Source organism: Salmo salar, chromosome 20 (assembly GCF_965601325.2).
Source record: "Salmo salar chromosome 20, fSalSal1, whole genome shotgun sequence".
In the NCBI taxonomy this organism is placed as follows: Eukaryota; Metazoa; Chordata; class Actinopteri; order Salmoniformes; family Salmonidae; genus Salmo; species Salmo salar.
Genome location: NC_138310.1, coordinates 37,245,855 through 37,271,783, shown reverse-complemented (window position 1 = coordinate 37,271,783; position 25,929 = coordinate 37,245,855). Strand labels below are relative to the sequence as shown.

Genomic DNA, 25,929 nt, shown 5'->3' with positions numbered 1-25,929 from the left:
AGGTAAACTATAATAGCGTCACTGCTATTAGCTTCACGACATACATACTATGGAACGCCGTTTGGGTCTTTGCATGTCAACAACGATACAGTAGCACTGTCAAAAGATTTACAAAAAAGTCTGCAAACAAGCAAACACTGACCACAAACGATGTGTTTACAATGCCACGTTGGTAATAAAGCATTATTTGTTCGACCGCAACTTCTGGGTTAGCTAGCTAGCTTTAGCTTGGTACCTAGCTAGCACCAATACAACCAGCCTGAAAACAATGACCAGTAGAAACTGCAGTCATTTCCACTATTCTTAGCAATGATTTAGGAATCCTTGTGAGTAAGTATTAGCTAGGTTTCCGCTTGTTGTTCGCCTATTGAATTTGAACTTCAGTTCATGAAAATAAATAGCTAGCCAGCTACTTAACCCTGTTTCCCACAGCTAACGTTATAAGCAGCCAGCTAGCTTCATCTGGCTAGTGAGGCTCGACCTGACCGGGTTATGTGTTGTAAAGCTAGCCACAAGGATTAGGCACAATAGTGGAATTTGAGGTTTTCCTTCAAAATAAAAGTACCTCTTTCAAAGAGATGCAGAAAGTTACAATTGGTGGAATCATGCAATATTTAGACTAGATAATGTTAAACAAGGTTGGAATGTGCAGCAATGAAATGCAGCAATAAATCTATTCGGTGACACCCACAGAACAAAACTGTGAAGAGTTTACGCAAATATTAGCATTGTAGCTCTTATCGCGGGACTGTGACAGTGTGTAATCACCTCCCCAGTAAGCCTATTGTGTGTATTGACATTCATATTACACTGTACAGCTTTACCTAAGGATTGGGGATCGATGAAATGGGGTAACAGTCTACTCAATACCCAATATATTTTTTTTCCCAACGTCCTGCTCAGAGTTATCAGACTCCAAAACATCTAAGCAGTATTGTTTTTCCTCTGGAATAGTGTTCAATACACATATGTTGACAATAAATGTAGCTCAACTCAAAGTTGTTTCAGAGTCCAGCAATATGAGCTACGATGCTAATGTTCTCTTGGTGACACTGAGTAGACTGATACCCCATGTCATTGATCCACAATCCATAGGTAAGGCTGTACAGTGAAATAAGTATGCCCCCAATGCAATTCTAAAGTAAAATACATTCAGAGTGATTTTTGTCAAATAACAAATTATTGTCTTTGTTGATTTTAAATAACAACAATCCAACCTTGTTTAGCATGATCTATTCAATTATGGCATAATATACTTTTATTTTGAAGGCTAACCGCAAAGTCCACTATGGTGGCTAATCCTTATTGTGGCTAGCTTCACATAGATGGGTCCGACCAGCCTTAATCAAATAAGAACTGTCTTATAAATTAGGGTTATTTTAGATGATGACACCTAGCTATATAGTTAGCTATCTAACGATAGCTACTGAAACAGATTATGTCATTTTGCTATGTTTTTGAGGAAGAACATTGTTTGCATCCATGAGCTAGCTAGCTTTTTTTATGACCAGCACTGTAGTTGCGCAAGACAACTTTACCAGCATCATAGCATACGTATCGATGAATCGTTGTCATATATGAAATACGAGTGATAGTGTAATCAATGTATAAGAACTACGTAAAAAATGTATGAACGCGTTAAATTATTACGTAACGTGCAGTCATATTCTGGTCCTGATTGGTCAACAAGCTTATTTGACATTTCAAATAGTGTTATTTCACGTGTATCTTTTTTGACATGCAAAGACCCAAACGGCGTTCCATAGAAATCCTGGTTGAGAATGAAATGACTGAACAAATGAACAATGAAACAGCACAGCAAGTAAGTGAAAGAAATGGGCTTTGATTATGTTTTACTGGTAATGTGGACATACATAAATGCCAACAAAATAACTTTTTGGTCACTGTGTGTGTGTGTGTGTGTGTGTGTGTGTGTGTGTGTGTGTGTGTGTGTGTGTGTGTGTGTGTGTGTGTGTTTGTGTGTGTGTGTAACCTTTATTTAACTAGGCAAGTCAGTTCAGAACAAATTCTTATTACAATGACGGCCCGGACAACGTTGGGACAATTGTGTGCCGCCCGACAGGACACCCAATCATGGCCGGATGTGATACAGCCTGGATTCGAACCAGGGACTGTAGTGACGCCTCTTGCACTGAGAGGCAGTGCCTTAGACCCCTGCATCCATGTCTGTGTGTTAACTATTTAACTGTACTAGAATGCTGAAAAGGCCGAAAAAATTGTAAATATCGGTTATCAGTATCAGGGTTTTTTGGCAAGGAAAATATCGGACATCGGCCAAAAATGTCATATCGGTACATCACTTGTTTTAATCCTATCCCAAACCTTTACCCTTACCTTAACCATTCAGAATGATTACCTACATTTAACCCTATCACAAACCTTTACCCTTACCTTAACCATTCAGAATGAGTACCCACATTTAACCCTATCACAAACCTAATATCGGATATCGGCCAAAGGTATCATATCGGTACATCACTTGTTTTAACCCTATACCAAACCTTTACCCTTACCTTAACCATTCAGAATGAATACCTACATATAACCCTATCACAAACATTTACCCTTACCTTAACCATTCAGAATGAGTACCATTTTCAGAATGAGTACATTTAACCCTCGTTTGACGTTTGGAGAAATGGAACAATACAGAGCATCAGGAGAAACAAAAACACTTTGAAATTTGGCGTTTGGAGAACGTGGATGAACGTCTAATTCTGCAGTAAGCAACAACACCAGCAGCAGGTCTCTCTCTGTCTTTCTCTCTGTGTATGGCTGTGGGTTGTTTGCATGCTTGTGTCTGCTTGATCTGGAATCTCAGCACAAAGTGTTGAAAGTGTTCAATCTCTTTCAAATGTTTGAGTTGTGAGACTAGTAATCCACAGTTTATTAGTCAATGTGTCTCAGTTTCAGACCTACACACACAGAGGGATAATGATTGTGTAATTACACACATTCTCCCCCGCACTACACTATGAGACTTCACCAAATGCCTTGTTAAAAGACGTTGGGACACACTGTGCTACTTAGTGCTTTGTATAAGAGCAGGACAAAACACTGTATCAAACTGACATGCTTTTTTTCTTTCAAGTAGAACTAGCTAAGAATATCTCTCTACCTCTTAATTTCTCTCCTTCATGCTCTCTAGCTCCACTTCATTCTCTCTCTCCTCCTGGCCTCCCCCTCTTCCCCTGTCTGCTCCACCTGGCCAGTAGCTTGTTTCTGGGACAGAAAGGTCTAAGATCTCCCCCTGCTCGCTGTCTGGGTCCAATTTGTCCAGCCATCTCTCACCGAGCAATATTAAACACAGCTCTCTGTAACTCACCCGCTCTGCAGCTCCCGCCCAGCCACACACACGCATACACAAATGCACGTGCAGACACAGATGAATATACACACGTACATGTACAAGCACTTCAATCCTCACTAGTGTCGTGTACTTGTCTACACAGAGCCACAGCTAATGAGGACAGCTGTCAAATATGACAACAACAAAGTGTGTGTGTGAAAGCCTGTATATTTCTAAGTACTATATATGTATCGCCCCGCCTGGCTCACCTTGCAGCCAGTCCCTGAAGTAGTGGAGCCACATGCGTGGTAGCTGTCCGTCGTCCTCTCTCAGTACATAGCGGACAGTGTTGAAGCTGTGGTGCAGCTGGTAGAGCAGGGGCTGGGCCTGGGAGTACTCCGCCCGCTGGGTCACCACGTACATGTTGTAGAAAGAGAAGAACTTGAACTGGGCCCCAATGAAGTCGTACTCGCTGGTCTCCCTGGGAACGATGTCGGTCAGCTCCAGCCCGTCCCGCACCCGTGTGGTCCCGTACAGACTGACCACCAGCAGGGCCAGGAACAACAGGATGACCACTACCTGTAGTGAGGGATGGAAGGGAGGAGGGAGCGAGGGGGGAGAGAGGGAAGGGGTGATTGAGGGAGGTAATTGCACTACACCAAACATGGCTGGTCCTTTACAGACTGATGCCCAGCAACCACAGAAACATCCAATGTGAACTGGAGATGAGTGTTAAGTGCAAAAGTTGTGCACTATATAGGGAATAGGGTGCCATTTTAGACGCAGTCACACCAGGTAGCTACCACTATCAGGACCTGTTTTACTATCCCAGTTAGTGACCCATCTCAACACTCCAGCAATACTAATGTAGTGACTGACTACAGGCTGAGTCAGTCAGGTCAGGAGGTCAGGTTAAGGGCCCACCCAGGAGAGAAGAGAGAAGTGTTTTTAGTCAGATACTGACCACAGACTGAAAGCCTGGTCTGATCTAGCCTTGCTCTAAGAGATATGATTAATAGAACGTACTGGAACGTACTGGAACAGAGCTAGCTCTTTGGTTAGCTAGCTCTGTGGTTAGCTAGCTCTGTGGTTAGCTAGCTCTGACTCAGCAGGCAGGGAGAGTTAGCCACTGCTAGTGAGACAGACAGGGAGACAGACAGACTGACCTTGGTGGTGGGCTGCAGTAGGAAGGGGGCGTAGTGCTTCTCGGCAAAGGAGGCCAAGGTCCACCGGGAGCAATGGGGCTCCAGACAGTGCAGCCCCAGAGAGGCCCCTCCAAACTGGGACAGCAGATCCCTGGTGGAGCTGGCACTCTCCCCCGACACACACACCCCCTCCCCCACTTGGGGGGAGACAGTGGGGACGCCAGAGGACGACTGGGGAGGAGAAAGGACCGAGCCTGAACCACGGCTACCGTTGTTGTTGTTGAGGTTGACGTGACCACTGCTACTCCCACTCTGGCTGAGATGGTTGCTGTGGTGGTTGTTGTTTCCGTGACTGGCGTGACTAGCGTGACTAGCATGACTGGTGTTGGGGTTGTTGGCGGGGCCGGTGGCGACAGGCGTCGGTGTGAAGGGTTGTACGGAGATCTGGGATCTGGGTTCGGCCGTAGTGTAAAAGGCCTGAGTCCTGGGGTCGTACTCTGTCCTCAGCTGGACAGTAGACTGCATGGTGATCTGAGTCTGCTGGGAGAAACAATGGCTGCTGTAGGACGGGGGTGAGCTGCAGTATGTGGGAGGGGTGGTGTGGTAGGAAGGGCGAGGGGGGCTGTAGCGACTGCTGTCCGCTCCGTCCACGTGGACCTGGGGCTCGATCTGGATCACCCTGTTAGCGCAAGGGCTGGAGGGACACAGACAGAGAGACAGACCATTAGCACTGGGGCTGGAGTCAAACAGACAGACAGACAGACAGACAGACAGACAGACAGACAGACAGACAGACAGACAGACAGACAGACAGACAGTTAGCACTGGAGCTGAAGACAGACAGACAGACAGTCAGACATACAGAGAGACAGATAGACAGACAGAAAGACAGTTAGCACTGGGGCTGAAGACAGACAGTCAGACATACAGACAGACAGACAGGACAGACAGACAGACAGGACAGACAGAGACAGAAAGAAAGAAAGAAAGAAAGAGCAGTTAGCACTGGGGCTGAAGACAGACAGTCAGACATACAGACAGACAGATAGACAGACAGACAGAAAGACAGTTAGCACTGGGGCTGAAGACAAACAGTCAGACATACAGTTATCCCTGGTGCTGGAGACAAACAGAAAGACAGAAAAACAGTTAGCACAGGGGCTGGAGACAAACAGAAAGACAGAAAAACAGTTAGCACTGGGGCAGGAGACAAACAGAAAGACAGACAGACAGTTAGCACTGGGGCTGGAGACAAACAGAAAGACAGACAGACAGTTAGCACTGGGGCTGGAAACAAACAGAAAGACAGACAGACAGTTAGCACTGGGGCTGGAGACAAACAGAAAGACAGAAAAACAGTTAGCACTGGGGCTGGAGACAAACAGAAAGACAGACAGACAGTTAGCACTGGGGCTGGAAACAAACAGAAAGACAGACAGACAGTTAGCACTGGGGCTGGAGACAAACAGAAAGACAGACAGACAGTTAGCACTGGGGCTGGAGACAAACAGAAAGACAGAAAAACAGTTAGCACTGGGGCTGGAGACAGACAGTCAGACATACAGACAGACAGATAGACAGACAGACAGAAAGACAGTTAGCACTGGGGCTGAAGACAAACAGTCAGACATACAGTTATCCCTGGTGCTGGAGACAAACAGAAAGACAGACAGACAGTTAGCACTGGGGCTGGAGACAAACAGAAAGACAGAAAAACAGTTAGCACTGGGGCTGGAGACAAACAGAAAGACAGAAAAACAGTTAGCACTGGGGCTGGAAACAAATAGAAAGACAGAAAAACAGTTAGCACTGGGGCAGGAGACAAACAGAAAGACAGACAGACAGTTAGCACTGGGGCTGGAGACAAACAGAAAGACAGAAAAACAGTTAGCACTGGGGCTGGAGACAAACAGAAAGACAGAAAAACAGTTAGCACTGGGGCTGGAAACAAACAGAAAGACAGACAGACAGTTAGCACTGGGGCTGGAGACAAACAGAAAGACAGACAGACAGTTAGCACTGGGGCTGGAGACAAACAGAAAGACAGAAAAACAGTTAGCACTGGGGCTGGAAACAAACAGAAAGACAGACAGACAGACAGACAGACAGACAGACAGACAGACAGACAGACAGACAGACAGACAGACAGACAGACAGACAGACAGACAGACAGACAGTTAGCACTGGAGCTGGAGACAAACAGACAGTCAGACAGCCAGACAGACAAACAGACAGTTAGCACTTTGGCATGAGAAAAACAGACAGACAGACAGTTAGCACTGGAGCTGGAGATGTCTGCCTCTGTGAGTGTATTTAACGTGTGCCTCTGTGAGTGTATTTAACGTGTGCCTCTGTGAGTGTATTTAACGTGTGCCTCTGTGAGTGTATTTAACGTGTGCCTCTGTGAGTGTATTTAACGTGTGCCTCTGTGAGTGTATTTAACGTGTGCCTCTGTGAGTGTATTTAACGTGTGCCTCTGTGAGTGTATTTAACGTGTGCCTCTGTGAGTGTATTTAACGTGTGCCTCTGTGAGTGTATTTAACGTGTGCCTCTGTGAGTGTTTAGCAGCTGAACACGCACAGGCAAGCAGGCAGACAGGCAGACAGACACGTAGACAGGCAGGAAGTCAGTCAGGCAGACAGACAGGCTGACAGACCGGCAGGTGATGTTTAATAAAGAGAGAGAAGGATAAACAGACAGCCAGACAGAAAAGCCGACAGAAAGAAAACTCTGAACTGTAATTAAATGATCAGTGAGGGGGATTTGAGGTAGAGAGAGACACTCAGCTGTAATCACATGGAAAAATACAACACACAAGGTGGGGAGGGATATAGAGGGCTTGATTCAGTCCATATCGCTGAAGTTCAGCGCTATAGCACGATTGAAATGTAAAGGTAATTTCCGATTGAGCAGACATATGGAGTGTTTACCATGAATCTCCGCTAACGCAGGAAAACTGCCTTTATACTTCTATCATGCTGTAGTGCAGCCCTTCAGCGTTACGGATTGAATCAAGCTCATAGTGTGTGTGTGTTTGTGTGTGTAACCTGTAGAAGCAGCAGAAAATGTCAAAACGCCGGTCCTCTCTGCGATACAGGTCCATACTGAGGATGGCAGGGAAGATGAGCAGCACCATGGCAAAGTTAAACACGACCACCACCGCAGCCTGGTCAGGGAGAACACACACAGGGAACAAGATGTTAAATTAAATCATCAGATTGCCATGACCTATGTGAAGGTGGAAGGGGGTAGTTCATATTGTTCCTAACCATACCCTTATCACACCGGCCCCTCTAAACACACACACACACACACACACACGCACACACACACATACCGGCATGCGCACCCACACACACACACACACACACACACACTCACACACAAAGTGTACATATTTCATATCATAACACTGAAGTAAGAGATAAAGTGAGTTAACCCACATAAAAAATACTACAGTTTACTATAGAATACTATAGTACTTAGTTTCATAGTATTCTGTAGTTGTCACGGATCCTTCCCGAACTTTCATCACGCACACCTGTCCCCTATTCCCACTGATTAGTACTTGAAACCAAAGTGTGCCCTTTGGTTTCCGTTGTCTGTCGATTATTGTTACAATGTCCGTTGGTGTGAGTGAGTAACTGTGCTGTGTGTTTTGGCTTTCGTGGCCTTGTGGATTGCGCAGATGATTACGGGTCTCGTCCCGTGTGTTAATCATTGTGCGCGTGTGTATTTATTCGAGGTACTCCTCACTCTTTTGTTTTGGGTTTCGACCGTGTTTTTGTTACGTGTTTGTTTGGTCTTCATCCCCGTGCCTTTACACAGCACGCCGTAATTTGGGCTTAATAAAAAAAACTATTACACATTCCTGCGTCTGTCTCCTGATCCTTCATGCCAACGTGACAGTAGCGAACTGTAGTACACTGTAGAATACTATACTCCACACTGCAGTATCCCTCGATCGTGTAGTGCTTACAGCTTATAGAATGTTGTAGTGTACTGTACAATACTATACTACACACTGTAGTATTCCTCGATCGTGTTTGGTAGTATACTGTAGAATACACTACACACTGTAGTACCTTTCAGTCATTCGTTTTTCTCAATCACGTACAAGCATTTTTTTAATCTGTGTTGAAACATATCTATAGGAAAACAGCAATGATCAAATGCTCAAATACATTTACAGTACTTCTGATCATTTTCTTGCCTTTGTACCTGACTTCATATGTTAGACCACCTTTTGCAAAACATGAAATACAAATGTCATCTGCTATGCGGACGACACACAGCTGTACATTTCAATGAAACATGGTGAAGCCCCAAAATTGCCCTCGCTAGAAGCCTGTGTTTCAGACATAAAGAAGTGGATGGCTGCAAACTTTCTACTTTTAAACTCGGACAAAACAGAGATGCTTGTTCTAGGTCCCAAGAAACAAAGAGATCTTCTGTTGAATCTGACAATTAATCTGGATGGTTGTACAGTCGTCTCAAATAAAACTGTGAAGGACCTCGGCGTTACTCTGGACCCTGATCTCTCTTTTGAAGAACATATCAAGACTGTTTCAAGGACAGCTTTTTTCCATCTACGTAACATTGCAAAAATCCGAAATTTTCTGTCCAAAAATGACGCAGAAAAATTAATCCATGCTTTTGTTACTTCTAGGCTGGACTACTGCAATGCTCTACTCTCCGGCTACCCGGATAAAGCACTAAATAAACTTCAGTTAGTGCTAAATACGGCTGCTAGAATCCTGACTAGAACCAAAAAATTTGATCATATTACTCCAGTGCTAGCCTCCCTACACTGGCTTCCTGTTAAGGCAAGGGCTGATTTCAAGGTTTTACTGCTAACCTACAAAGCATTACATGGGCTTGCTCCTACCTATCTTTCCGATTTGGTCCTGCCGTACATACCTACACGTACGCTACGGTCACAAGATGCAGGCCTCCTAATTGTCCCTAGAATTTCTAAGCAAACGGCTGGAGGTAGGGCTTTCTCCTATAGAGCTCCATTTTTATGGAATGGTCTGCCTACCAATGTGAGAGACGCAGACTCAGTCTCAACCTTTAAGTCTTTACTGAAGACTTATCTCTTCAGTAGGTCCTATGATTAAGTATAGTCTGGCCCAGGAGTGTGAAGGTGAACGGAAAGGCTGGAGCAACGAACCGCCCTTGCTGTCTCTGCCTTGCCGGTTCCACCTCTTTCCACTGGGATTCTCTGCCTCTAACCCTTTTACAGGGGCTGAGTCACTGGCCTACTGGTGTTCTTCCATGCCGTCCATGGGAGGGGTGCATCACTTGAGTGGGTTGAGTCACTGACGTGGTCTTCCTGTCTGGGTTGGCGCCCCCCCCCCTTGGGTTGTGCCATGGCGGAGATCGTTGTGGGCTATACTCGGCCTTGTCTTAGGACGGTAAGTTGGTGGTTGGAGACATCCCTCTAGTGGTGTGGGGGCTGTGCTTTGGCAAAGTGGGTGGGGTTATATCCTGCCTGTTTGGCCCTGTCCGGGGGTATCATCGGATGGGGCCACAGTGTCTTCTGATCCCTCCTGTCTCAGCCTCCAGTATTTATGCTGCAGTAGTTTATGTGTCGGGGGGCTAGGGTCAGTCTGTTACATCTGGAGTATTTCTCTTGTCTTATCCGGTGTCCTGTGTGAATTTAAATATGCTCTCTCTAATTCTCTCTTTCTCTCTTTCTGTCTTTCTCTCGGAGGACCTGAGCCCTAGGACCATGCCTCAGGACTACCTGGTATGATGACTCCTTGCTGTCCCCAGTCCACCTGGCCGTGCTGCTGCTCCAGTTTCAACTGTTCTGCCTGCGGCTATGGAACCCTGACCTGTTCACCGGACGTGCTTGTTGCACCCTCGACAACTACTATGATTATTATTATTTGACCATGCTGGTCATTTATGAACATTTTAACATTTTAACATTTTGACCATGTTCTGTTATAATATCCACCCTGCACAGCCAGAAGAGGACTGGCCACCCCTCATAGCCTGGTTCCTCTCTAGGTTTCTTCCTAGGTTTTTGGCCTTTCTAGGGAGTTTTTCCTAGGGAGTTTTTCCTAGCCACCGTGCTTCTTTCACATGCTTTGCTTGCTGTTTGGGGTTTTAGGCTGGGTTTCTGTACAGCACTTTGAGAATATCAGCTGATGTACGAAGGGCTATATAAAAATAAATTTGATTTGATTTTGATCATTGCGTACAAAACTCACTGTTATGGATATTAACACATTGTTTAAATCAGAAGAGAAATGTGTGCAATTGTGTTCACTGTTTCTAGCCATCAGCAAATACTACTGCACAAAATTCTAAATCATCCCATTAGTGTAATACGTGTGTACATTACCTAACTTTGGGTTACTCCTAAGTCATAATCTCCAATATTGTGACTTTCCATTATAGGGCTTTGTTTTAGTGTTTGATTTAGGCCTATACTATACATTCATTCATCAGTTGTGTTCCTCCATTGTATTCACCTTTACAAAAGTCCTCAATTGTCATACTTGAGTAATGGTAAAGAAGCCTGAATAGAAAATGACTTAAGTAAAAGTGAAAGTCACCCAGCAAAATACTACTTGAGTAAAAGTCTAAAAGTATCTGGTTTTAAATGTACATTTAAGTACATTTAAAACCAGATACTTTTTGTTCCAAAAAAAGCTATTACGCAATTGAGGAAAAACTTTAATAGCACTTACTGTAGATTTTTAGACTGTCCCATAAGAAATTGTACCATATTGTACTATAATACCTACTATAGTTTACAATAGTATATTGTTGTGCGTACTATGGTAGGCCTACAAATAAATGTATGTGTACTATGATAACTTTGTAAATAATGTCATTTATTTATCCATATTACTCTACTCTGCAATGACAATCACAGGCACAATTAACATGTTGTACTGTAAATATGTACACACTGAACAAATCTGATGTGTCATGGTGGAAAGCTGGAAATAATACCACGAATATGATCATTTTATTTATGGATACAAATCATGGTTAACACCCTCATTCCCACATGAATATAATACAATCATTTACTACAGACTCCTACAGTACTTACTATAGAATGATGTAGTACACTGTACTATACTGTAGAATAATATACTACACACTGTATTGATGTGCTAATATTTCATTTGAATATGCCCAACCCATTCCCAACCCCCATATCCACATTTGTGCCACCCATGAGTGAGAAACCTACATGCCAAGTATAGACCATATATTGTGTTCCCTACAGGTTATAGAAAGAAGCAAAAGCAGTCCTACCTACTTATGGGTTATGGACAATCAGCTCTTTTAGCATTTGTCCAGTAGGTTTCCTCAAGGGAAAAAGCCCTGACTTCTAAGTCAAAGATAATAAAACAAAAACACTATAATAAATACTACAGCCATATCTGCAAAAACACTACAGTAAATACTACAGTATACTACAGGCATATCCACAAATACAGTACGGTAAATAGTACAGTATACTACAGTAATGTCTGCAAAAACACTACAGTAAATATTACAGTGTAATACATTTTTTCATTTTTGGTCATTTAGCAGATTCTCTTATCCAGAGCAATTAGTTAAGTACCTTGCTCAAGGTCACACTGACAGATGTGTCACTTAAAATGCTTGGGGATTCAAAGCAGCAACCTTTCAGTTACTGGCCCAACGGTCTTAAAACTGCTAGGCTACCTGCCGCCCGCAGTCATGTCCGCAAAAACACTACAGTGAATAGTGTATTGAATAATACAGTATTTACACTACCGTTCAAAAGTTTGGGGTCAGTTATAAATGTCCTTGTGTTTGAAAGAAAAGCAAATTTTTTGTCCATTACAACAGCATCAAATTGATCAGAAATACAGTGTAGGCATTGTTAATGTTGGAAATGACTATTGTAGCTGGAAACGGCTGATTTTGAATGGAATATCTACATAGGTGTACAGAGGCCCATTATCAGCTGTCACGTGTGCTCCCTCTCCGGCCTCTAGGTCACCAGGCTGCTCGTTATGGCACACACCTGTCCCCATCGTTACGCGAACCTGCGCGTCATCAGACTCACCTGGACTCCACCACCTCCTTGATTACCTTCCTTATATATGTCACTCCCTTTGGTTCCTTCCCCAGGCGTTATTGTTTCTGTTTCAGTTATGTCTGTTTCTTGTTTTGTATTATGTTGAGTTTATTTATTAAAACACTCACGCACTGAACTTGCTTCCTAACTCTAAGCGCACATCGTTAAAGAATAACGCCTCACCTAAGGGAAGCATCAGGGAGTATTTCCTTTGTTTGTTTGTGTCAGGTGGAATGACATCGGGTACGGGAGCCGCTACAGGCTTTCATGCCTCAGTACGATAGCCAGTCGCTCCCCTGCCTCTGCCGGCTCATCAGGCTCTCATGCCTCAGCCAGATTGTCAGACTCCCCTGCCTCTGCTGGCTCATCAGACTCTCATGCCTCAGCTAGATCGCCAGGCTCCCCTGCCTCTGCCGGCTCATCAGGCTCTCATGCCTCAGCCAGATCGTCAGAGTCCCCTGCCTCTGCTGGATCATCAGACTCTCATGCCTCAGCTAGATCGCCAGGCTCCCCTGCCTCTGCCGGCTCATCAGGCTCTCATGCCTCAGCCAGATCGTCAGACTCCCCTGCCTCCGCTGGCTCATCAGACTCTCATGCCTCAGCTAGATCGCCAGGCTCCCCTGCCTCTGCCGGCTCATCAGGCTCTCATGCCTCAGCCAGATCGTCAGGCTCCCCTGCCTCTGCCGGCTCATCAGACTCTCATGCCTCAGCTAGATCGCCAGGCTCCCCTGCCTCCGTTGGCTCTTTAGGCTCTCATGCCTCAGCCGGTCTGTCAGGTTCCCGCGTCCCAGCCAGCGACAGGTTCCCGCGCATCACCAGGGGTGACCGGTCCGCACCCGGGCACTATTTAATGAAGCTGCCAGTTGAGGACTTGTGAGGCATCTGTTTCTCAAACTAGACAATCTAATGTACTTGTCCTCTTGCTCAGTTGTGCACCGGGGCCTCCCACTCCTCTTTCTATTCTGGTTAGAGCCAGTTTGCACTGTTCTGTGAAGGGAGTAGTACACAGCGTTGTACGAGATCTTCAGCTTCTTGGCAATTTGTCGCATGGAATAGCCTTCATTTCTCAGAACAAGAATAGACTGACAAAAATAGACTGAAAGGTCTCTGTTTCTGGCCATTTTGAGCCTGTAATCGAACCCACAAATGCTGATGCTCCAGATACTCAACTAGTCTAAAGATGGCCAGTTTTATTGCTTCTTTAATCAGGACAACAGTTTTCACCTGCCCTAACACAATTACAAAAGGGTTTTCTGATGATCAACTAGTCTTTTAAAATTGATAAACTTGGATTAGCTAACACAACGTGCCATTGGAACACAGGAGTGATGGTTGCTGATAATGGGCCTCTGAGATTGAGAACCGACAGATTGAGAAACATCTATCTCAAGGCCATCAGACTGCTAAACAGCAATCACTAACTCAGAGAGGCTGCTGCCCACATTGAGACCCAATCACTGGAAACTTTAATAAATTGATCACTAGTCACTTTAAACAATGCCACTTTAAATAATGCCACTTTAATAATGTTTACACATCTTACATTATTCATATCGCATGTATATACTGTATTTTACACCATCTACATCACCTTGCCTACACCGCTCGGCCATTGCTCATCCATATATTTATATGCACATATTCTCATTCACCCCTTTAGATTTGTGTGTATTAGATAGTTGTTGGGGAATTGTTAGATTACTTGTTAGAGTTGTGTGTATTAGAAAGTTGTTGGGGAATTGTTAGATTATTTGTTAGATATTACTGCACTGTTGGAACTAGAAGCACAAGCATTTCGCTACACTCGCATTAACATCTGCTAACCGTGTGTATGTGACCGATAAAATTTGATTTGATTTGTACGCCTACGTAGATATTCCATTCAAAATCATCCGTTTCCAGCTACAATAGTCGTTTACAACATTAACAATGTCTACACTGTATTTCTGATCAATTTAATGTTATTTTAATGGACAAAAAAATTTGCTTTCTTTCAAAAACAAGGACATTTCAAAAGTGACCCCAAACTTTTGAACGTAGTGTATATCATAGTATACTATAATATTTTTTCATGTGTTAGAGTGTAAGAGGTGGACCTAGAGGAAAGAAAATGAGAAAGGGAGCGTGAGTATAGAGACAGAGTGAGAGGAGTAGAGAGACGAGGGTGGGGTTAGGCTGGGTCCCTGCCCAGAACACAATCTGGATCCTGTGTAGCTGCCAGACCACTGAACACACACACTAGTCCTGTGTATGTGCCAGACCACCCAGGTAGACAGAGGCCTGCAGGGCTTGAGGTGATGAGCAGGCACTAAGGCTCGCAGACAACACACATACACACACCCCTACACGCGTTCTCACTAATGCCAATTTACAGCACCCTATTCCCTCCCACTGTAACCACGACTTAACACCAACCAGACACACACAAACATACACACTGCTCCCCCTCCTTCACTCATTCCTTACCTCATTGTAAAGTCACAACTCCTTACACAACACGAGAGAGAGAAAGAGAGAGAGAGAAAAAGAGAGAAAGGCAGAGAGAGAGAGGGAGAGAAAAAGAGAGAAAGGCAGAGAGAAAGGCAGAGGAGGAGAGGGAGAAAGACCCACAACACATCACATGTCCTACACACACACACACACACACACACACACACACACACACACACCACACACACACACACACACACACACACACACACCACACACACACACACACACACACACACACACACACACACACACACACACACACACACACCCACACACACACACCAGGTGGTCAATAGCTGACCCCAGTACAGATAGTGGAGCTTTAGTGGGGTATATTTATCTCTTTAGTGGGGGATATATTTATCTCTTTAGTGGGGGGTATATTTATCTCTTTAGTGGGGGGTATCTTTATCTCTTTAGTGGGGGTATATTTATCTCTTTAGTGGGGGTATATTTATCTCTTTAGTGGGGGTATATTTATCTCTTTAGTGGGGGATATATTTAACTCTTTAGTGGGGGATATATTTATCTCTTTAGTGGGGGTATATTTATCTCTTTAGTGGGGGATATATTCAACTCTTTAGTGGGGGATATATGTATCTCTTTAGTGGGGGTATATTTATCTCTTTAGTGGGGGGTTTATTTATCTCTTTAGTAGAGAATATCTTTATCTCTTTAGTGGGGTTATATTTATCTCTTTAGTGGGGGGTATATTTATCTCTTTAGTGGGGGGTATATTTACCTCTTTAGTGGGGGGTATATGTATCTCTTTAGTTAGGTATCTTATCTCTTTAGTGGGGGGTATCTTTATCTCTTTAGTGGGGGTATATTTATCAATTACAGTGGGGGGTATCTTTATGTCTTTAGTGGGGGTATATTTATCTCTTTAGTGGGGGGTTTATTTATCTCTTTAGTGGGGGATATATTTATATCTTTAGTAGGGGTATATTTATCTCTTTAGTGGGGGGGTTTATTTATCTCTTTAGTGGGGGGTATATTTACCTCTAGTGGGGGGTATATTTATCTCTTTAGTTAGGTATCTTATCTCTTTAGTGGGGGGTATCTTTATCTCTTTAGTGGGGGTATTCTTTATCTCTTTAGTGGGGGATATATTTATCTCTTTAGTTGGGGGATATATTTATCTCTTTAGTGGGGGATATATTTATCTCTTTAGTGGGAGATATATTTATCTCTTTAGTGGGGGATTTATTTATCTCTTTAGTGGGGGATATCTTTATCTCTTTACTGGGGATATATTTATCTCTTTAGTGGGGTTATATTTATCTCTTTTGTGGGGGATATATTTATCTCTTTAGTGGGGGTATATTTATCTCTTTAGTCCTGTATGAAATCCCTGAGCAGTTTCCTTCCTCTCCGGAAACTGAGTTAGGCAGGACACCTGTATCTTTGTAGTGACTCGGTGTAATGATACACCATCCAAAGTGTAATTAATCACTTCAACAAGCTCAAAGGGATATTCAGTGTCTGCTTTTATTTATACCCGTCAACCAATAGGTGCCCTTCTTTGCGAGGCATTGGAAAACCTCTGTGGTCTTTGTGGTTGAATCTGTATTCGAAATGAACTACTCGACTGAGTGACCTTACAGATCAATGTATGTGTAGGGTACTGAGATGGGCGTAATCATTGAAAAATCATGTTAAACACAACAAAAAAATGAATTAGTAAAAAATTCTAAAAACAAAATTCCACTTTGACATTGTGGGGTATTGTGTGTACATCAGTGGCACAACCTTTCAATTTAATCTATTTTAAATGCAGGCTGTAACATAACAAAATGTTGAAAAAGTCAAGTGGTGTGAATACTTTCTGAAGACACTGTACATGCATATGTGAGCGCACGAATGTGTGTGTAAGGTAAGTGGGCTCATATAGCTTGGGTTTGTGAACAAGTGTTGTGTGTGTGTCTGTGTCTGTGTGTGTGTGTATGTGTGTGTGTGTGTGTGTGTGTGTGTGTGTGTGTGTGTGTGTGTGTGTGTGTGTCTGTGCATGTGTGTGTGTGTGCGTGTGTGTGTGTCTGTGCATGTGTGTGCGTGTGTCTGTGTGTGCGTGTGTGTGTGTGTGTGTGTGTGCGTGTGTGTGCGTGTGTGCGTGTGTGTGTGTGTCCTGGTTCAATCAGACCTTTGGGGTAAGTAAATCATGTTTGACAGACCCCTGTACTAAAGCCATCTGTCCACACATACTAATATTGGCTTCACTGTGAGAGTAGAGTAACGTCTGGCCTGTATCAGGAGAGAGTGAGTGTAAGTGAGAGTGTGTGTAGGAGTGAGTGTGTGTATGAGTGAGTGTGTGTGTGAGTGAGTGAGTGTGTCTCTGTGTGTGTGTGTGTGTGTGTGTGTGTGTGTGTGTGTGTGTGTGTGTGTGTGTGTGTGTGTGTGTGGTGTGTGTGTTGTGTATTTGGTATTTCATTAGGATCCCCATTCCTGGGGTCCACACAAAACATGAAACCTAATACAGAACGTCAATAGACAAGAACAACTCAAAGACAGAACTACATAGATTTTAAAAAAAGGCACACGTAGCCTACATATCAATACATACACACAAACTATCTAGGTCAAATAGGGGAGAGGCGTTGTGCCGTGACGTGTTGCTTTATCTGTTTTTTTTAAACCAGGTTTGCTGTTAATTTGGGCAATATGAGATGGAAGGAAGTTCCATGCAATAAGGGCTCCATATAATACTGTATGTTGTCTTGAATTTGTTCTGGATCTGGTGAAAAGACCCCTGGTGGCATGTCTGGTGGGATAAGTGTGTGTGTCAGAGCTGTGTGTAAGTTGACTACGCAAACAATTTGGGATTTAACACATTAATGTTTCTTATAAAAAGAAGAAGTGATGCAGTCAGTCTCTCCTCAACTCTTAGCCAAGAGAGACTGGCATGCATAGTATTTATATCAGCCCTCTGATTACAGTGAAGAGCAAGACATGCAGCTCTGTTCTGGGCCAGCTGCAGCTTAACTAGGTCTTTCCTTGCATCACTGGACCACACGACTGGACAATAATCAAGATTAGACAAAACTAGAGCCTGCAGAACTTGCTTTTTGGAGTGTGATGTAAAAAAAAAGCATAGCATCTCTTTATTACGGCTAGACCTCTCCCCATTTTCACAACCATTGAATCTATATGTTTTGACCATGACAGTTTACAATCTAAGGCAACGCCAAGTAATTTAGTCTCCTCAACTTGTCCAACAGCCACACCATTCATTACCAGATTCAGCTGAGTATGTCAGACATGTCTGTGGCGTGGTATGTGTAGCGTGCAGCTGGGCTTGTTGTCAGGGCAATAGCACAAGAACTCAGCTACCTCTTCCTGGGGTCAGAGGTAAAACAGCTGTGTGTGTGTTAAGGTACTCCACCACACACACAGTTGAGAGAGAGAGAAGAGAAGAGAGAGCGAAAGAGAGAGGAGGAGAAGAAATAAAAGACTGATCTCTCAAACACACAGCATTTCATAACTGTTTCCCTTCTAACACTCACCCCGCCTCTTCCCCCCTCTCTCTGTCTTCCCCCCTCCATCTCTTCACAAATTAATGACAGATGTGAGTCAAATCAGAACCCCCCCCCATAACAAACAACCATAATGAAGTTAAAGCCCCCCTGCCACTGTTTCAGTAAAAAGCTGAGGGATGAGACTGGAGGAATGTAACCACTCTCAAAAGCATAGAAAGAGCTATGGATGCAAGGACTGACCATCCATTATATAACAATTATAGTTTTGACCATGTTTTGAGACTATACAGCGTCTGTTTACATGTACATTGTTTACAAACATTGAAGTAAAGTAAGATTATATTTTGGGTTCTGATAAGATACGACAGTTGAGCTAAACTCATGAGGCGGCAAGATAGCCTAGTGGTTAGAGCGTTGGACTAGCAACCGAAAGGTTGCAAGTTCGAATCCCTGAAAATAAGAATTTGTTCTTAACTGACTTGCCTAGTTAAATAAAGTTAGAACCTTTTTTTTTTTAATGCGGCATTTCTAAATTATATTTTTCATATACATATGATAGATTTATAATTCCAAAAATGGATGTAGCAACTGCAGATTACCCCTTTAATCACCTCCCTACCTGGATTACGTTGGAGAGGATTCCATTAAAGAACACCATCTCTAACATAATCCAGGTAGAATCAGGAATTCCCTGGGGCAGCTGTCTAGGCCCATTTCTTTTTTCAATCTTTACTAATGACATGCCACAGGCTTTGAGTAAAGCCAGTGTGTCTATGTATGCGGATGACTCAATACTATACACGTCAGCTACTACAGTGACTGAAATGACCGCAACACTTAACAAAGAGTTGCTCTTAGTTTCAGAATGGGTGGCAAGGAAGAAGTTACTCCTAAATATTTCAAAAATTAAAAGCATTGTATTTGTGACAAATAATTCACTAAACCCAACTAAATCTTGTAATAAATAATGTGGAAATTGAGCAGTCGAGGTGACTAAACTGCTTGGATTAAACCTGGATTGTAAACTGTCATGGTCAAAACATGTTGATGCAGTAGTAGCTAAGATGGGGAGAAGTATGTCAATAATAAAGCGCTGGTCTGCCTTCTTAACAACACCATCAACAAGGCAGATCCTAGTTTTGTCACACCATGACTACTGTTCAGTCGTGTGGTCAGGTGCCACAAAAAGGGACTTAGGAAAATTGCAATTGGCTCAGAACAGAGCAGCACGGCTGGCCCTTGGATGTACACAGAGAGATCATTTTAATAATATGCATGTCAATCTCTTGACTCAACGTGGAGGAGAGATTGACTTCATCACTACTTTTATTTATGAGAGGTATTTACATGTTGAATGCACCGAGCTGTCTGTTTGAACTACTGGCACACAGCTCGGACACCCATGCATACGCCATAAGAGGTCTCTTCACAGTCCCCAAGTCCAGAACAGACTATGGGAGGCGCACAGTACTACATAGAGCCATGACGACATGGAACTCTATTCCACATCAGGTAACTGATGCAAGCAGTAAAATTTGATTTAAAAACAGATTAAAAAAAACACCTTATAGAACAGCGGGGACTGTGAAGCAACACAAAAACAGGCACAGACACGCACACACACACACACACACACACACACACACACACACACACACACACACACACACACACACACACACACACACACACACACACACACACACACACACACACACACACACACACACACACATAACATAAGCACTATACACACACATATCCATGGATTTAGTACTGTAGATGTGTGGTAGTGGTGGAGTAGGGGCCTGAGGGCACACAGTGTGTTGTGAAATCTGTGAATGTATTGTAATGTTTTAAAGTTATATAAACTGCCTTAATTTTGATGGACCCCAGGAAGAGGATAGGGTTCGGTGGACAGATATTGGGCCCATCACCAGTCAGGCCACAAAGACCCTCTTTCAGTTTGATGAATGAAGTCAATAAAAAGCGCCTGACAACCACACACACACACACACCTGCAACACAACCACACACACACACCTGCAACACAACCACACACACACACCTGCAACACAACCACACACACACACCTGCAACACAACCACACACACACACCTGCAACACAACCATGAGCACAACCACACACACACACCTGCAACACAACCACACACACACACACCTGCAACTCAACCACACACACACACCTGCAACTCAACCACACACACACACCTGCAACACAACCACACACACACACCTGCAACACAACCACACACACACACCTGCAACACAACCACACACACACACCTGCAACTCAACCACACACACACACCTGCAACACAACCACACACACACACCTGCAACTCAACCACACACACACACCTGCAACACAACCATGAGCACAACCACACACACACACCTGCAACACAACCACACACACACACACCTGCAACTCAACCACACACACACACCTGCAACACAACCACACACACACACCTGCAACACAACCACACACACACACCTGCAACACAACCACACACACACACCTGCAACTCAACCACACACACACACACCTGCAACACAACCACACACACACACACCTGCAACACAACCACACACACACACCTGCAACACAACCACACACACACACCTGCAACTCAACCACACACACACACACCTGCAACACAACCACGAGCACAACCACAAACACACAGGTACCTGCAGAGAGAAGGCTCGTAGGGCAGGTATAGGGATGAGAGCTGCCATGAAGAAAGCAGTGACGTTACTGATGGAGGTGAGAGCTACACTAGCCCCTGTCCTCTTCAAACATTCCCCTGTACGGTCCTACAGAGAGAGAAAGAGAAAGAGAGAGAGAGAGAGGGAAAAAGAGAGAGAGAGAGGGAAAAAGAGAGAGAGAGAGGGAAAAAGAGAGAGAGAGAGAGAGATAAAATAGAGGAATCCATTAGAATTTCAACCTGTTCAGATAGGGTGCTACAAAACACTACGCATTGCAAGAGGAGATACATCATGACGCCAATGATATAATAAAATACACTGCTCAAAAAAATAAAGGGAACACTAAAATAACACATCCTAGATCTGAATGAATGAAATAATCTTATTAAATACTTTTTTCTTTACATAGTTGAATGTGCTGACAACAAAATCACACAACAATAATCAATGGAAATCCAATTTATCAACCCATGGAGGTCTGGATTTGGAGTCACACTCAAAATTAAAGTGGAAAACTACACTACAGACTGATCCAACTTTGATGTAATGTCCTTAAAACAAGTCAAAATGAGGCTAAGTAGTGTGTGTGGCCTCCACGTGCCTGTATGACCTCCCTACAACGCCTGGGCATGCTCCTGATGAGGTGGAGGATGGTCTCCTGAGGGATCTCCTCCCAGACCTGGACTAAAGCATCCGCCAACTCCTGGACAGTCTGTGGTGCAACGTGGCGTTGGTGGATGGAGCGAGACATGATGTCCCAGATGTGCTCAATTGGATTCAGGTCTGGGAAACGGGCGGGCCAGTCCATAGCATCAATGCCTTCCTCTTGCAGGAACTGCTGACACACTCCAGCCACATGAGGTCTAGCATTGTCTTGCATTAGGAGGAACCCAGGGCCAACCGCACCAGCATATGGTCTCACAAGGGGTCTGAGGATCTCATCTCGGTACCTAATGGCAGTCAGGCTACCTCTGGCGAGCACATGGAGGGCTGTGCGGCCCCCCAAAGAAATGCCACCCCACACCATGACTGACCCACCGCCAAACCGGTCATGCTGGAGGATGTTGCAGGCAGCAGAACGTTCTCCACGGCGTCTCCAGACTCTGTCACGTCTGTCACATGTGCTCAGTGTGAACCTGTGAAGAGCACAGGGCACCAGTGGCGAATTTGCCAATCTTGGTGTTCTCTGGCAAATGCCAAACGTCCTGCACGGTGTTGGGCTGTAAGCACAACCCCCACCTGTGGACGTCGGGCCCTCATACCACCCTCATGGAGTCTGTTTCTGACCGTTTGAGCAGACACATGCACATTTGTGGCCTGCTGGAGGTCATTTTGCAGGGCTCTGGCAGTGCTCCTCCTGCCCCTCCTTGCACAAAGGCGGAGGTAGTGGTCCTGCTGCTGGGTTGTTGCCCTCCTACGGCCTCCTCCACGTCTCCTGATGTACTGGCCTGTCTCCTGGTAGCGCCTCCATGCTCTGGACACTACGCTGACAGACACAGCAAACCTTCTTGCCACAGCTCGCATTGATGTGCCATCCTGGATGAGCTGCACTACCTGAGCCACTTGTGTGGGTTGTAGACTCCGTCTCATGCTACCACTAGAGTGAAAGCACCGCCAGCATTCAAAAGTGACCAAAACATCAGCCAGGAAGCATAGGAACTGAGAAGTGGTCTGTGGTCACCACCTGCAGAACCACTCCTTTATTGGGGGTGTCTTGCTAATTGCCTATAATTTCCACCTGTTGTCTATTCCATTTGCACAACAGCATGTGAAATGTATTGTCAATCAGTGTTGCTTCCTAAGTGGACAGTTTGATTTCACAGAAGTGTGATTGACTTGGAGTTACATTGTGTTGTTTAAGTGTTCCCTTTATTTTTTGGAGCAGTGTATATTGCAGAGCATAGGGAGGGAGATATCAACAGCTGCAAAACATCTTGGTATGTCCAAATTCCAACTTATACTTAAGTCAAGTGTTTGATTGGATTAAGATATATGACAGGTGTCTACCTCAGGTGTTTCGTAGGGTTGTGTTTAGCAGTGGAATACATTGCTCTTATCTCTCCATGACACCTTACTAAGCTCCTGAGTAGAAAGACTGCATGCAGCTTGTGTGGCTTTTTAGAGGAAAGAAAACAACTTTCTACCCTCTCTTTGGTTGACAGTTTCCTTTTGCGAGGGTGGAGACCTTCATTTTTAACATGTATGAACACAGTAGTTAATCACGCCAGATTTGACTTCTGGGTTAACAGTTATTATACACACGCTAAGATCAAAAACGTGATGCTCACACACTTATCTCACTAACGTTCTGCAGGCACAAAACACAATTCATCCCGTCTTAGCCCTATCTGCCCCAAATGGAGCTACGCAGAAACACATTCACACTATGTTTGGTAGGGTTGGGTGATATTACAATAGCATCATCTATCGACGATGATAGATAGCCAACCTTTCGATGGTGACGACAGCGTGATGTGACAGACGATGGTTTAGCCTATTTGGTACATGGCTGGCGCCACGCAGTAAATACCACACGGGTGGCATTCCTAGTAACTGGCCTATCCATACTATTTAGCCTATTTCAATAAATATGTTACATGCAGAACGCAAGAGGAAATTAAGATAGATAGAGCAAAGAATTCCACCAAAGCAGCGCAAAATAAAAAAAAATAAAGATATTGGGGCCAATAGGGGCTATGATATATCACAATGTTTCATGAGTACATCATCGTGTGTAGGACCACACACAGAGAGTGTGAGTGTCAGACAAGAAGAGATCAGGTTCTCATCTCTGTTTACTGTTTATCTGGGGATGGAGGAAAGAGATCAGGTTCCTCTCTGTTTACTGTTCATCTGGGGATGGAGGAAAGAGATCAGGTTCATCACTGTTTACTGTTCATCTGGGGATGGAGGAAAGAGATCAGGTTCATCTCTGTTTACTGTTCATCTGGGGATGGAGGAAAGAGATCAGGTTCCTCTGTTTACTGTTCATCTGGGGATGGAGGAAAGAGATCAGGTTCATCACTGTTTACTGTTCATCTGGGGATGGAGGAAAGAGATCAGGTTCTCATCTCTGTTTACTGTTCATCTGGGGATGGAGGAAAGAGATCAGGTTCATCACTGTTTACTGTTCATCTGGGGATGGAGGAAAGAGATCAGGTTCATCTCTGTTTAATGTTCATCTGGGGATGGAGGAAAGACATCAGGTTCCTCTCTGTTTACTGTTCATCTGGGGATGGAGGAAAGAGATCAGGTTCTCATCTCTGTTTACTGTTCATCTGGGGATGGAGGAAAGAGATCAGGTTCATGTCTGTTTACTGTTCATCTGGGGATGGAGGAAAGAGATCAGGTTCATCTCTGTTTAATGTTCATCTGGGGATGGAGGAAAGAGATCAGGTTCTCATCTCTGTTTACTGTTCATCTGGGGATGGAGGAAAGAGATCAGGTTCTCATCTCTGTTTACTGTTCATCTGGGGATGGAGGAAAGAGATCAGGTTCATCTCTGTTTAATGTTCATCTGGTGATGTAGGAAAGAGATCAGGTTCCTCTCTGTTTACTGTTCATCTGGGGATGGAGGAAAGAGATCAGGTTCATCACTGTTTACTGTTCATCTGGGGATGGAGGAAAGAGATCAGGTTCATCACTGTTTACTGTTCATCTGGGGATGGAGGAAAGAGATCAGGTTCATCACTGTTTACTGTTCATCTGGGGATGGAGGAAAGAGATCAGGTTCATCACTGTTCATCTGGGGATGGAGGAAAGAGATCAGGTTCTCATCTCTGTTTACTGTTCATCTGGGGATGGAGGAAAGCGATCAGGTTCATCTCTGTTTACTGTTCATCTGGGGATGGAGGAAAGAGATCAGGTTCATCTCTGTTTAATGTTCATCTGGGGATGGAGGAAAGAGATCAGGTTCTCATCTCTGTTTACTGTTCATCTGGGGATGGAGGAAAGAGATCAGGTTCTCATCTCTGTTTACTGTTCATCTGGGGATGGAGGAAAGAGATCAGGGGGAAAATAAAAACAAGTGAATACATGTCTGTGTTTCCCCTTATACCCCTTAAATACACACACACACACACACACACACACACACACACACACACACACACACACACACACACACACACACACACACACACACACACACACACACACACACACACACACACACACACACGCACGCACGCAGGCAGGCAGGTACAAATACAAATACCTAGGTGTCTGGCTAGACTGTAAACTCTCCTTCCAGACTCACATTAAGCATCTCCAATCCAAAATTACATCTAGAATCGGCTTCCTATTTTGCAACAAAGCATCCTTCACTCATGCTGCCAAACATATCCTCATAAAACTGACCATCCTACCGATCCTCGACTTCGGCGATGTCATCTATAAAATAGCCTCCAACACTCTGCTCAACAAATTGGATGCAGTTTATCACAGTGACATCCGTTTTGTCACCAAAGCCCCATATATTACCCACCACTGCAACCTGTACGCTCTCGTTGGCTGGCCCTCGCTTCATACTCGTCGCCAAACCCATTGGCTCCAGGTCATCTACAAGTCTCTGCTAGGTAAAGCCCCGCCTTATCTCAGCTCACTGGTCACCATAGCAGCACCATAGTAGCACGCGCTCCAGCAGGTATATCTCACTGGTCACCCCCAAAGCCAACTCCTCTTTGGCCGCCT

The 25,929-nt window shown here is 44.3% G+C and overlaps 1 protein-coding gene and 1 pseudogene across 4 annotated transcripts in view; one reads left to right on the top strand and one right to left on the bottom strand.

Moving 5' to 3' along the window:
* The window catches only part of LOC106580561 (protein patched homolog 1), a 154,343-nt gene that overhangs the window by 61,403 nt on the left and 67,011 nt on the right, over nt 1-25,929 (bottom strand). For all 4 annotated transcript variants that reach the window (XR_006760919.2, XR_006760917.2, XM_082966409.1 and 1 more), the window contains exons 12-15: nt 21,220-21,345; nt 7,503-7,621; nt 4,477-5,149; nt 3,580-3,889 (exon numbers count right to left, since the gene is read on the bottom strand). Coding sequence is in view for 2 of the 4 variants with exons in the window: in XM_082966409.1 (XP_082822535.1) it covers nt 3,580-3,889; nt 4,477-5,149; nt 7,503-7,621; nt 21,220-21,345 (1,228 nt within the window). In the remaining 2 variants the exon portion in view is untranslated. The remainder of the gene's footprint in view (nt 1-3,579; nt 3,890-4,476; nt 5,150-7,502; nt 7,622-21,219; nt 21,346-25,929) is intronic.
* LOC123729347 (uncharacterized) lies at nt 11,754-11,811 on the top strand (annotated as a pseudogene).